The sequence below is a fragment of the Egretta garzetta genome, unplaced genomic scaffold (assembly GCF_000687185.1).
Source record: "Egretta garzetta isolate BGI_Z169 unplaced genomic scaffold, ASM68718v1 scaffold370, whole genome shotgun sequence".
Classification (NCBI taxonomy): Eukaryota; Metazoa; Chordata; class Aves; order Pelecaniformes; family Ardeidae; genus Egretta; species Egretta garzetta.
The window spans coordinates 1363002-1377764 of NW_009258292.1; the positions used below are offsets into that span (position 1 = coordinate 1363002).

The 14763-nt window shown below is 42.5% G+C and overlaps 1 protein-coding gene across 1 annotated transcript in view; it reads left to right on the forward strand.

The window, feature by feature from the left end:
• The first annotated feature begins 2458 nt into the window (after positions 1-2458).
• Positions 2459-14763, forward strand: part of LOC104125118 (granulocyte-macrophage colony-stimulating factor receptor subunit alpha-like) — a 20268-nt gene continuing 7963 nt past the window's right edge. The window contains 7 exon segments of the mRNA XM_035892960.1: positions 2459-2587; positions 3234-3451; positions 3624-3757; positions 7400-7511; positions 8806-8953; positions 9033-9208; positions 10521-10660. Coding sequence (XP_035748853.1) covers positions 3367-3451; positions 3624-3757; positions 7400-7511; positions 8806-8953; positions 9033-9208; positions 10521-10660 — 795 coding nt within the window. The 5' untranslated portion in view covers positions 2459-2587; positions 3234-3366.

Genomic DNA, 14763 nt, shown 5'->3' on the forward strand with positions numbered 1-14763 from the left:
CGGTTACCAATACAAAATCGAGTGCTTTTCTTCCAAAGATGAGGACACAATAAAGTGTATGGTTTTTCCATTCTTTGTGACCAGAAGTCCTTTCTTCCACCTTTACAGCACAGTAAGTGTTAAGAAATACCTACATGGATAAGTATGGAATTTCTTTAATCTGGAAGTGCAGTGAAACTTCTGACAACAGACTACTTTCTCCTCTGAATTACTGCCATGGGCCCCAACCTGAAGCCTAAACTTTCAGTTTCTTTGTTGACAACTTTAATGTGACAGGGATAGTGACAGTGATTCTTTTCAAAAAGAGCTTCTTCTATCACTAATTCTACTTTTTGGTATTCTTATTTGTTCATCATTCCCACTCCTTGCTTTGTAACTATGCTTCAGAAAAACTTTGTTATATTTGTATTCGCTCCTGGCATATGAAGAAAGTGAACCTCCATGAATTCATCCTTATAAAGCCACCATTGCCTTAGACCTTTCCCTTTGAAACCACAAATGACCAGGCTAGGCTCTGTTGGTTCTCTTGTGATTATTGTTGCTAGGGATGACTGGAGCATTTTAAAGTTCTGGATATTCAAGGTGAGTTGTTCATCTCTTCTATCAATACTGAGTTACTGACAGACATATTCACGTGTATGAACACAACCACAGGGTGTCACTTAATACATTGCTTTTCAGTTCAGGCCTTGCTCTGCGCCTCTAGTACTGCACGTGAGCAGAAGTGGAGTTGGTTCAATTCTTATTTTTGCAGAAAATACTTTTTCAGTATAAAATTTGCTAGTATGATGAGTAGACTTACTGTCCTACACCTGTTCTCTTTATACTGTATGAGTTGCGGAGAAGAAAGAAGGTCAGATATCCACTTTGGGGTGCTGGTTGATCTCAGTGGCAACTCAGTATCGTTCATGTTTACAAGCAACATAAGAGAATGAACTTGGAAAATGACAGCACACTTCTAGCCCATTGGTCATCAATCTCACACTCTAGCAAGTATCTAGGGAGCAGAAGGGTCAAGGCATTTCTGGGTGTTTAGAAAGTAAGCCCTCTTTGTCCCCAAAGACAGTCAGCACTGCACTATCTTTGGCTTTCTCTTTTGAAAATAATTATGTCTTAGTTATGTATGAATAGCTGATATATGAACTATTGCTGATACGTTTATATCAGTCCATACGTCAATAAAGAAGCAGTAGATAAGAATGACCTTGGGATTTTGATAAAGGTGAATCCTAAAGCATCCTGGAAGCGTGCTGGGTAGCAAGTGACTTTTTCCAAATATAGTAGGCAAGAAATAGGAGTGGTAGAGAAGTACCTGGGCAGTTCTCTCTCCTAGAAATTTTTAACTCCAGCAGAACGGATCTGCCTCTTTTCAAGAGGAAAATGTTGACATATCTTGCTGTTTGAAAAATGTCATATTTTCTAGTGATGCTTCAATTTCAACATGTGAAGAAATGAAATTACTTTACATGGATTATAAGTCTCCATATTAAGTAAATTGCATTGTCTTCTGTGAAGTTTGCTTCACAGGAGCTTTTGGGAGCTTCTGATGTTTTATATGGTTTATAATAACCTTCTCCTTTAGAGAATGCACAGATGTCATGTGAGAAGGGAACAAATGCTCAGCAGCAGGCCCAGGAATGGCTTTTTGTAGTTGGATGCCTACTACTTGCAATTTTCTCTGGTTTTGCAGTGTTTTGTTGTTTGGTTTTTTTGACACTGGGAGAAATGGACTGAGAATAAACCCAGATCGCAACTTTTGCTAGTGAGAAATCTTATTTTAAGACTTCATATCCAAGATTTGAAAACCTCTTTTTCACAGGTTTAAGGACATTTACAATTTACATTGTCATCTCCCTCAGTGCCCCCACAGACCATCCCTGCCCAGGGCCCAGGCCCCCACGTCAGGGCCGTCAGCCCCTGCCCCATCGATGCCGCAGCAGGGCCGGTCTCCAGCCCCCCACAGCCCTGCCCTGCCCGGCCATCGGCCCCGCTGAGTTGGGCCCACCCGTGGGCCTATGTCCCAGCCTGGCCTCGGCCCGACCCTGTCCCCAGGGAGGTGCCCAATGCCCGGGGCTGGGCTGCTCCGGTGCCCCCGGCTGCCCTGCCCCTGGCTGGGCGTGGGACAGGCCCTGCTGCCAGGCCCCTCCCTGACCCACCATGGGGAGCCCCCACTGCTCCCAGCCCCCAGAGATGGTTTGTATCGAGAAATGATTTGTACTACTCCATATTATTTAGAACTAGAAAGAAATACCTCTAGAAGAAAAGATTTTCATGCACTCTCTGGATTCCCAAGCAGCAGTGGACTGTACAACAGAAAGGAAAATGTAACCAGTTAACTGCGTGTTTATGTTATATGAAATCATGAGTTGTGCAATTACGTGAATTTGGTAAGAATCAGGAGGGAAGTGATGAACATTGCATCTTGCAACACTTCCGATGGTATGAAAGTTCCCTAAAACACAAGCGGCAAGGGAGACAGCCCTATTTAGAGCTATACAACCATTTAAAATACGAATCTTTCCACCTTCTCTGAGCCTGAAGACAATGATAGAAAGAGAAACGAGATAAAGACATTTTGGAATAGAAGGTAGGTCCATCTTTGTCTTTCCGACTATTTTGTTTGTTGAGGTATTCACTGAGAGTCTGGGAAGTCCAGGGCCGGAGGGGTAAAACCTAAAAAGCTGTCAGAGGAATACAGGGAGCTAAATTGAACGAAGTTTTTTTGAAAAAAAAGTACAGTAGGTACTTAGTAGCCTGCTAAGAAAAGTCCTAGCCATAATTTTGATTTTCTTACTGGGTTTGGTACTGAATTTGTAGGAGTTAGACATGGCTCCTAGATCCACTTTTAAGCATATTCTCAAAAACAGCCTTGAAAGTACATGAACTAATTTCCTCACTGAAGGTACCGTATTCACCAGTGGGTGGCTCGAGCTGATTGATATTGCTGTGACCCATTTTGATATTTTCTGTTTGCAGCTGTTTACCCACCTGCTCAACGTTTATTCATCCTAACCTTTGTATATAGCAGATAGATAAGTAATCTTTGGACCTTAAGATAGCAGTCATCAAGTGTATGTATGTAACGTTTATACAGTGCTCCTGAGATCACCAGCTTTACAAATTATAAAACAAATTGTTGTTCCAGAAAAGGACAAATTATTTAACTTTGTTACTGTTTATCTGAACATTTCTCTGACTTCTTCAGAAATCTGTCTAATCTTTCTTCCCACCAGAACTGAGAGATTGTCAGATGGTGTAGAAGCAGGCATATGAACACGTCAGACTAAAATTCAGAGGAGAGTGGTTCACACTGGCATCTTTCACCTTGAGCAAGTTTCATTGTTCTCTGTCTCCAAGGAGCGAGAAATGGTTGCTCTTCTTGCACTCATCTTCATGACCCAGTGGATGCTGCTGATCACCCAGTTGTGTGTTGGCCAGCACTGCACAGGCTGTGAGTAGAACACTTCCATGGGGCAATCCTCCCAGGTGGAGTGTAACATGCTTCTCATTGTGGGTAGTTGTGCTTAAGTTGCCTTCTTAGATGTGCCGGGTAGTTACTTCTGCACCCAAAAATCTGGGAATCAGTTCTGCACCTTATTGATCCTATTGTGTGACATTTGCAGCGGAGATGGCAGACTCACCAATTAGAAATTTGATGTTGAATCAGTGGAAAATGGAACTGAGTTGTATGAGCAGCATGAATTTCACTGAGGACTAGTGTTCAGTGATTGCAGGAGATTTTACCAAGACTATAATGGTAAATTTGCTATGTAAAGTTTTAATGGAGATAAATCATTACACTTTCTTCTTTTTCTTTCATACCGTTAAGAAATTGAAAAAAGCATCCTTGATAAGAACAAGATAGTATCTCTTTTAGCAGCCTTTTCCAGTTTTTGTTGAGACCTGTCTTTGTACTGAGGCATATCTGTCCTCTCTGGGCATTCTTGTGAAATTCTTGCCTTCAGAGGACTCTTATGGAATCAGGGCCTTGACGGGACTGAAGTGTAAGATTGTCTCGTTTCCTGGTTTGAGAGGCACTTTGCTCTGCAGATGAGAATTTTTAAGTACAAAGGACAGACTGAATTAAATACATTTAGACTTATCAGACTTAGCTAAAACCAAGACATAAGTATTCAGGGACATTGGAGATGCAGTGCTGTGCTTGCTCAGGGCTGACTGATGTGACACACAAGCCTGTGAAGGCACAATATTTCTGGAGAGTCTCCAGAGGGTCAAGAAGGCTCATCAGTCATAGAATGGTTTGGGTTGGAATGGATATTGAAAGATCATCTAGTCCAATATCCCTGCTATATGCAGGGACATCTTTCACTAGATCACATTGCTCCAAGACCCATCCAGGCTGACCTTGAACAATTCCAATGACAGGGCATCCACAACTTCTCTGGGAAACCTGTTCCAGCGTCCCACCACCCTCATTGTAAAACATTTCTGCCTTATGTCCAATCTAAATCTACCCTCTTTCAGTTTAAAACCATTGCCCCTTGTTCTGTCACTACAGGCCCTGGTAAAAAGTCTCTCTATGTCTTTTTTATAAACCTCTTCATGTATTGAAAGGCCACAATAAAGTCTCCTCAGAGCCTGCTCTTCTCCAGGATGAACAACCTCAACTCCCTCAGCCTTTCTTCACAGGAGAGGTGCTCCAGCCCTCGGATCGTCTTTGTGGCCCTCCTCTGGACCCGCTCCAACAGGTCCATGTCTTTCTTGTGCTGGGGACCCCAGAGCTGGATGCAGTGCTCCAAGTGGGGTCTCACCAGAGGAGAGTAGAGGGGGAGAATCACCTCCCTCTACTTGCTGGTCACACTGCTTTTGATGCAGGCCACGATGTGATTGGCTTTCTGGGCTGCGAGCACACATTGCTGGCTCATGTCCAGTTTTTCATCTACCAGTACCCCCAAGTCCTTCTCTGCAGGGCTGCTCTCAGTCCATTCATCATCCAGTCTGTGTTGATCCTGGGGGTTGCTCTGATGCTGGACCTCACACTTGGCCTTGTTGAACTTCATGAGGTTCACAATGGGCCCACTCCTCAAGGCTGTCAAGGTCCCTCTAGACGGCATCCCTTTCCTCTAGTGAATCAACTGCATCACTCAGATTGGTGTCATCTGTAAACTTGCTGAGTGTGCACTCAATCCCACTCTCTATGCATTAATGAAGGTATTAAATCATATTTGTCCTGGTATGGACCCTTGAGGGACACCACTCGTTACTGGTTTCCACTTGGACATTGAGCCATTGACTACTGTAAGTTCTTTGGATGTGTCCACCCAGCCAATTCCTTATCATCTAACAGTCCTTCTGTCAAACCCATATCTCTCAAAATTAGAGGCAAGAATGTTGTGAGGGACCATGCCAAAGACTTTCCAGAAATCCAGGTAGATGACACTTGTTGCTCTTCCCTTACTGACTGATGCAGTCACTCTACTGTAGAGGAGCACTAGATTACTCAGGCATGATTTGCCCTTCGTGACACCATGTTGGCTGTCTCTAATCACCTCCCTGCTTTTTATATGCTCCAATGTAACTTCTAGGGAGATTTGTTGCATGACTTTGCCAGGCATGGAGATGAGGCTGACTTGTTGGTAGTTCCCGGGATGCTCCTTATGACCCTTTTTAAAAATGAGTGTGATATTCACTTTTCTGCAGCCACTGGACACTTCACCTGGCTGCCATGACTGTTTAATTATGACGGAAAGTGGCTTGGTGACTACATCAGCCAATTCCCCCAGGACCCTAGGATGCATCTCTCTGGGTCCTATGCACTTATGTATGCTCAGGTTCTTCAAGTAGTCTCAAATCTGATCCTTACTTATGATGGGAGGACTTTGTTACTCCAGTCCCTGTCTTGAGATTCAGGGACTTGAGAGATGTGGGAAGAGTGATTGCCAGTGAACACTGAGGCAAAACTTTGCTGAGTACCTCAGCCTTCTCTATGTCAGTTGTCACTACTTCTCCTGTCTTATTTATCAGGGGTGGTACACTTTCTTTAATCGTTCTTTTCTGATCGATGTACCTGTAGAAGCCCTTATTATTATTTTTCACATTCCTTGCCAAATTCAGCTCCAGATCAGCTCCAAACTTCAGCTCCAATTCAGCTCCAAGTTTTTGGTAGCAGACAGGAGATCTAGAACTCAGATCTTGTGTAAATGGATTAATTGAGAAGTGTCATGACTTCATGAAAAGGCAACTTCTGCTTCTGATTTAGTCTGTTTTCAGTGCTTATGCAGAGAAGACAGCAAGCTAAGCATTTCCTATTTTGCAGCTACTATGTTTGCTAAGCAAACCAGTTTTGTCTTTTACTGGCCTCTACAAGCTGCACAGATACTTCAAAGCAAGTCATGAAGTTGTCCTCTTGGGAGTATTCTTTTCCCTGTACGTGTATTATTCCTGCCTCAGCTAAGATCTCTTCCTCTAGAGCCCAAATCTTTCTCCATCCATTTCCCCAGTATTTCTTGTGCTTCTGGTTGGGTAGGTGATCTCCTAAATAAAGTTGTTTCAGGAACAGAAACTGTAACAGGAAGGTATTGGTTTTGACAGTCTATTTTGCATTAATAGAAAGGGAGCATTTTACGTTAAACTACTGCATCAAGCAAGATGTATACCATATCTATGCTAAAAATTAATGCTTCTATAGGTAGTTTCTAGAAAATTCTGACATCTGGGGACTCCTCTGATACTCCATGCAGTTATATCACCTGTATCAGTAATCACAGATTTGCGTAGATTCGTGTAAACCTCATTTCAACTGACTATGGAAATTATAGTCCTCCCAGCTCTGACAGGAGCTACTAGAGAGGTACAGCCCCTGCCTGAAAGCAGTGTATCCCATGCATCTTATATGCTGCTGTCTGTGTCTTCCTTCACCACTGCATAGACAAGGCACCTATGTGACTTGCCCAAATTAGGTGCTAGTTTTTAGAAAGCTAATGTTAGTGGAGATGAAACTCAAGCTAGCTCTTTGCCCAGGCACTCATTTGTGACACATCTCCCTTTGTCTTTCAAAGGAGCATAAAGCACATTACAGCCATCTGTCGATTCTTATGAAAGCACATATGCTCTTATTTTGAGGCTTTTCAACTGATTTGGTGGACTATTGTGGACTATGGGTAGAAGGAGGGGAGGAACTGCTATTCCTAACACTGCCATGAGCTTTTTTTTGGACAGAAGCACTGAACTCTTCACCTTGCACTGGTAAAGGTTCATTACCCCAAACTTCTGGGAAGAGAGGTCTTAAGTCTGGGAAGACATCAGTACCTACTTCACTACTGTAGTGGTCCCACTGTTATAAATCAAGCACAAGCTTAAGCCCTTTCTACAGGGAGTAGCACTGTGTAAACCAATAGATGAAAAACTAAAAAGTAACTTTCTGCATGACATTTTTCAGACAAAGAATATGAAGTGCATGTTTGGAAATACAGCACCTCCTCTGCACAATGGGGCAAGCTTTTCTGTTACAGCAGTGAACACGAATGGCACGTACTCGAGCATATGGAGATGTATTTCTCTAAGTAATATGCTAGACTTTGGGAAAGGATTTGCCTACTTTCAGTGGCCTGGGAGTAAAAGAAAAACTGAAACCCTTCATTCCTTAATTAATTTGTTTCCTGTAGGATGAAAAGGTTCTTGTTCACAGCCTTATGACGGTGTTTGTATGAAAAGAAAAGGTTTTTCCTACAACTAGCTCAGCAATTTTTTAGTCCTCATTTGCCACATTGCTTGGTGCCACGTTTTTAACTGCCAATTCTCTCTTAATTATTTGTGCTAATATTTTATTGACTGCATTTAAATGTCTTTTAAAAGTTATTAAAAATCCAAGTGAAACAGGTTTGTGGCTATAGTTTTAAAATTCTTACCTGAGAAATCTGTGACACTGAATTTTATCATGTTGTAACTCATGGTGTAATGCCCAACACTTCGCAGCATCCAATCCACAATAATGAAAGGTCTGACAGACCTTCATTGTATGAGAGGGGTAATATATATGAGACTGTTAAGAGAATGAGGTACGAGATCTGTTCATTTGAGCAACATGGAGTTGGCATACACAAAACGGCACTACTTCCTGCCTCATCAAGCTCAAAGTATTTTCTGATTCTATGTAAAAGGATAGACAAGTAATCCTTCCTTTTAAAAGGTATGTTTAGTGTCCTTATTGGGTTTTGTTGGGTGTGGGGGTTAAGGAATAAATTGATATGTTTGTGATCAGGAGAAGATTCCTCATGTTAATCTTGGGTATCGCTGCAGAGCACAAACGCCTCACAAGTTTGCATCTACACCTCCTTGAAGTCTTGAAAAACTTCGCAGCTCTGCATTTGGATCTCTCTTCCTCATTGGAGTCCACAGGGAAGCTCCTCATGCTTTCCACTCATTGGACAGGGCGCTGAAGAACATCCTTCAAATAGAAATGCTACACCAGGGTACTGAAGGATGACAGGCAAATGTTTCAGTTTGTGGCATCGTGAGATCAGTGTCTCCTTTTGAACAGGAACACTTCAAAGCACAGGGGTAGCCACTTCAGGTGTCAGAGTGTACCAGAGAATTGTAGGCTCCTCTGAGACTTATTCTATCAGATTGAGCTATAATGATATCTTCAGAGGCTTTACCCATGACAAATTCTTCATTGAATCTGTCAGTGCAACTATGTTTGGCGTTACAGCATTACTACCCAAAATGAAGCAGGTCATTCCTAACCCAAGCAATAACCAGTTGGAGTTGCAGGTGTCTGATGTTTCTAAGTGCATGCCAAGATCCTCCAGCTTGGAGCAGTCATTCAATTTTTCCTCATCACAGTCATTCCTGTGTTTGCAGGCATCAATGGGTCGGCCATTGAAAACTTCTCCTGTGTGATTTACAACATATCCCTCATGAACTGCACCTGGAAAGCAGGCAGGGGTGCTCCAGGAGATACCCAATATTTTCTCTACTGGCAGAACTTGATGTAAGTAGGTCTGCTTGAGTCTAGGGAAGTCTGAATTCTCATTTGTGTACGTTTAACTAAAATACCTTGCTGTATACAGAGGCGACAATGAGATGGAATGTGAGCTTTACATGAAAGATGAAAATGGCAGAAACACGGGGTGCAGATTCAAAAATGTGAGGATAGTGTTTAACGAAGCTTGCTTCCTGGTGAATGGCTCTAGCAAAGATTCCCCGATTCAGTTCTATCATGAGAAAATTGAACTGTTTAAAATTGGTAAGTAAATAATTTCTTTCTGCTTTATTTTCATTATTGCATGAGGGTAGTAGAGCATTTATCCCTGAGAAGGAACCAGGTACACTGTCTCACTTAAAGTCTAAAGCAAGAGACTGTGGCCTCTTCAGGAGAACCTATTCCCCAAGCAAAAAAGCAATGAGGGAAATTAAGCAAGAAAGCTCCACAGCTGCAACCTGCCTCAGATTCTTTAGCAATCTACCCTTATTGTTTTTAGGTCTTTCTCCAGCAAGGTCCATGGAACTTAGACATTGTACTTCCCCCTGCTGTCCTTCCAATAATGGCCAAAGATTTTTCAACAGAGAAGACTTTTCAGAAGTTTATCAGAGCACTGATTTCTCCTTCTCACTGCCAGGGGGGATGGCATATACTGACAAAATACATTTATTAAAGAAATTAATGTGTACAAAATGCCCCAGGTTTTCATATGCTCTTTCACAGGTGATGCTCTACTTGGAAGCATCCTGTGAAATTACTTTTATTGTGGCAAAGTCTTTTTGGCAAAGTCCCACTGTTTTTAGTATTGCCTCCAAAAAAACCCCAGATAAACTAAGCCTCATTCTATAAGGAGAAGGAATTGAGCTGTAATATCACTTATGGCAGATGAAACAAGACTGTTCTTTGACTAAGCAGCCCATCACAAATGGGCCAGGCCCATCTCTAAATATTGATGCCTTTTGTCACCCTTTCTGTCATGAGCGGCTGTCTTTTGCTGTTACAGTAATCAAGGCCTTGGTGATGATCAAAATATAAAGGTCCTTGTATTTTTGCTCACATCTGTGAATTTAGGGGAAGAAGTGAAGAAGTTGGATAGATTATTAAAACTGAAGTGTCATTCTTAAATTTGTATGGCTAATTTTTTGGAAGGGGGGAATAAACTGCATAGCTCACAACACCAAGCAAGAAACACCTTCATGTTACAGAAGCATCATGTGAGGAGGCTTGAAGAAATAAATGACCTTTTGATTTCTTACATTAGAGTTAACATCAGCTTGTTCTTCTGCTGTAAAAAACATGCTTATAAGAAGAAGACAGCACTCTACCTTATTAATCTGGAAAAGTAAATGGAGTGTCTTTGTACCTTTGTATGCTCCTAAATCATGTTCTCTGGCTTAGTCCCTATATTTTCTGATCCTGGGGACAGAATTTAAATAACTTTGGTTTTTCAATTATTTCTAACAGAGTTCCTAAGAAAAATAGATGTGTTTGTTACTTGCAATTGCACTCTCTTTTATCAAAGCAAAAAGAGACCAAGTGATTTTAATTATTTGAATTCTTGATTATATCATTTCAGAAAAGCTCATGCCTCCAACAAATATCACTGTCAACTGTAATGAAACTGAAAATGATTGCATAATTCAATGGCAACGACCCCTAATAAGTCATTCTAACAAAGACAAGTGTTTTAAATATGAAGTCAACATATATTATAAGGTAAGAGGAATTTCTTCACCTACATTTAACATTAATATATGTTTACATTTACCAATAAACATGGATAGAAAGAAAATAAATCTCTCTAGTATGGTGTAGCCTTCCTCATACATAGCACTATATTCCTTTGCTATGCCATACAGCCCCAGTTTTTTATCCCTGTTCCCCTGTATGAGATATTGCTGGAGATAGATACGCTGGTTGACTGTGACTGTGTGGGACTAAGAGGAGAAACACGGTTAATCAAGGCTCGAACATATCACAGCTTTGGCTGTGACAAAACTCAGAAGAAACACTTCTTTCACTCATGCCTGTTGGAGCTGTCTTGGATTGGAGTCTTTCCAGTGGTGACTGCATTTCTGTGAAAGAGGAGAGTTTAGCTGTAAAAACTGGACAGAGAAGCGTGCATCTGCTTAACAAGTATGAGTTGATGGAGCTGAATGAAATTTCTATGTATGTGAAATGCAAACAGCTTATCCAGGTATTATATATAAGCAACACACCTGTTGGCCCAAGAGTTGAAGCTGTATAATGTTAAATAAAAGGAAAATAAATGTGAGACAAAGCAGAAAGACAGTGTGAATAAGCACAGGTTGCTGAGGGAATCACTTAAGCTACGGAAAGTCCAATTCAGACCTTGGCTTTATGAGTCTTTTTGGAGCAATAGGGAAGGAGTGAGACTGCTGTGGTCTGCTGCAAGAGTAGACCTAAACTACTGTTAACTGTGGTAGAATTGCATCAAATGACCACAGGGTGGCAGATAGTGACTATAAAGGAAAAACCCGCCTGAACTGAAACCAGATTTGGCTACTTAGTGGCTGACTGAGGGCATCTCCTAGATTTCTGTTATTTGGAACGTCTTAGTCTGGATCGGGCTTGCTATTTCATAGTTGAGTTTTCTTGCAAGCCCAACTAACTGCTACAAAACTGCATTACTTCTCAGATCCCTTGGCGCTTGCAGCAAAGAAAGTTTATAGAAAACTCTATGTGATATTGGAATAAAAGTGCATTGCAGTAAAGCAACACATACTTCTTAAGGTCTTTTAATATGCCTAATATTCAGTTTATAATATTCAATTCACATGTATTTTGAAATGCCTAGCATTTTTTAAATAATCATGAACAGCTTTCATGTTACTAATTATGTCAGGGTCCAGCAATTACTTTATTGCAAAATGTATTGCTTTACAACTGCCAGGTATAAACTTGTCTTGTTTTACTAATACATTATGACAAACATATATTGTATTACAGTTAGCCTTTAAATTTTATTTTCACAATTGGAAATTACTTGTACTGGCAGCAAACAAAAAGAAAAAAAGGATAACACCATGAGTAACATAATTTCAACCATATTTTTTCATGTCTGACACTGATAATCTGAATTTGCTGAGAATCTTGGATTCTTCAGCAATATTTTAAGTTAAGGCTTTGTAGATCAGCATATCTGGGAAACCTGAAGGCAAACCTTACTAGTGAAAACTGAGCTAAAATGGCACCAAATACCTCAGCCTTTCCCATGTCCCTTGTCACTAGGTTCCCCCAACTCAGTGAACAACAGGCCCACATTCTCCTTAACCTCCCTTTTGCTGCCAGTGCACTCATAAAAGCCCTTTTTGTGTTCATCTTCCTCACTAGTCTCAACTCCAGCTGAGCTTTGGCTTTCCTGACTCCATTCCCTCATGTGCAGATGATGTCTTTGTATTCCTCCCAAAATCCTTCTTCTACCTTCTGCATACTTCCTTTATGTCTCTGAGCTCAGACACAAGCTTCATGTCCCACCATGCTCACTTGGCACACTTGCTTGATTTTCTGTACAGCAGAATGGACAATTCTTGTGTTCTGAAGAGGCTGTCCAACTTTGTCAATTTCCAGGGCAATTTCCTTTGACTACCAAGGCCTGTGGCTGTGAGGCTTTCTCAAGCTTCCTGAAGAGGGTCTCATCTGCTTCCTTTTCTTGATCAGGAGATCTGGAACAAACACCTAGTACATTGTCACCTGTGTTGGTCAGTCCTCTGATGCCTACTCACAAAATCTCTTAGTGGTTCATCATTTGTCCCAAAACAGAGCTCTATATAATCACAGCACTCTTTTACATAGGGCACAAGGACCAGGTTAGCAAGCCTGTTTGCAAAGACACTCTCACCCAACTCTGTGAGATGAATCACATGCCTGCTCAGTAGCCCCCATTTCTCAAAAAGAGTCCCAAGGTCGTAGAAGCCAAAGCCCTGCCTGTGACACCAGTCACTCAGACAGGTGTTGTCCTGCTGGATGAGTTCAATTATGCTCAAGCCTTTCCCTCTCACTGGAAGGACTGAGGAGATACCTTCTGGGCTTCCTGTCCTTCACCATCCCCTCCATGTTCTGCAATCACCCTTGAAACCATCCAGGTTACCTCTTGGCCATATCATTGGTTCCCACACAGAAGAGCAGGAAGGGGTAATAGTTCAATGGCCAGACAAGTCTGGCAGTCCTTCTGCACCCTCCTGGATCCCACTCCCTGGCAACCTCCATCAGGTCAGGTCAGTAGATGCCATCCTCTGCAGGAAACAGTCTCTTTTAATGATCATACACATTTTCTCCTTAATTTTTTTAAACATAGAGCCCTTTAATACATTTCTTCTTCCAAAATTTGCAAAAGACCAGCCATCCTTCTGGAACTCCATTTTCTGAAGCCTTCCATGACCTCATTGTTTTCATTTCTCATATATTATTTTAGTATAAACTTTAAAAAAGGGAGACTATATTGTTGCACTTTATCCTAGATTGATCCCTGTGCTTAAGCTAGCTTGTTTGCAGACTCTAGAAGCTGTCCTGTACAGCAGCATGCCTTGCAAATTCATGTTCAGGTGCCACATGAGCATGCACGCACCTATTTGATAAAACATGCTTGCATGGCTCTCGAAGGTAGGGGAGTCCAGGAGAGCTGGCTGCTGTTTAAGCAGCTCTTCCTCCGTGCTCAGGACCGGTGCATCCCTGTGAGTAGGAAATCAAGTAAACGAGGTAAGAGGCCTGCATGGATGAACAAGGAGCTTCTAGTGAAACTCAAAGAAAAGAGTAAGCTCCATGGAATGTGGAAAGAGGGTCAGGCCACTTGGGAGGCATATGGGAATGCTGCCAGAGCATGTAGGGAAGCAACTAGAAAGGCCAAGGTTCACCTTGAACTAAGTCTGGCAAAGGACATCAAGGATAACAAGAAGGGCTTCCTCAAGTATGTCAGCAGTAAATGTAAGACTTGGGGTAACGTGGGACCGCTGCTGAATGAAATGGGTGCCCTGGTGACAGAAGATACAGAGAAGGCGGAGCTACTGAATGCCTTCTTTGCTTCAGTCTTCACTGTCGAGGCTGGCCCTCAGGCTCCCCAGTCCTGGCAGGTAAGCGAGCAAGCTTGGAGAAAGGACGACCTTCCCTCTGTAGATGTGGGTCAGGTTAGGGATCTTTTAAGGAAGCTGGACACCCACAAGTCCATGGACCCCGATGGAATGTGCCTGCGAGTGCTGAAGGAACTGGCAGGTGACATTGCTGAGCCACTCTCCATCATCTACGAAAGGTCGTGGAGAACAGGAGAGGTGCCTGATGACTGGAAGATAGCCAATGTCACTCCAGTCTTCAAAAAGGGCAAGAAGGAGGACCCAGGGAACTACACGCTGGTTAGTCTCACCTCTGTCCCTGGAAAGGTGATGGAACAACTCATTCTAAGTGACCTCTCCAAGCAAGTGGACGACAAAAAGATCATCAGGAGTACCCAGCACGGATTCACCAAGGGGAAATCATGCCTGACCAATCTGATAGCCTTCTATGATGGCATGACCGGCTGGGTAGACAAAGGGAGAGCGGTGGATGTTGTCTACCTTGACTTCAGCAAGGCTTTTGACACTGTTTCCCATAACACCCTCATTGGGAAGCTCAAGAAGTATGGGTTGGATGAGTGGACAGTGAGGTGGATTCGGAACTGGCTGAATGACAGGGCCCAGAGAGTTCTGATCGGCGGGGCAGAGTCCAGTTGGAGGCCGGTAGCTAGCGGAGTTCCCCAGGGCTCGGTACTCGGCCCGGTCTTGTTCAACTTGTTCATCAATGACCTGGACGAGGGGATAGAGTGTACC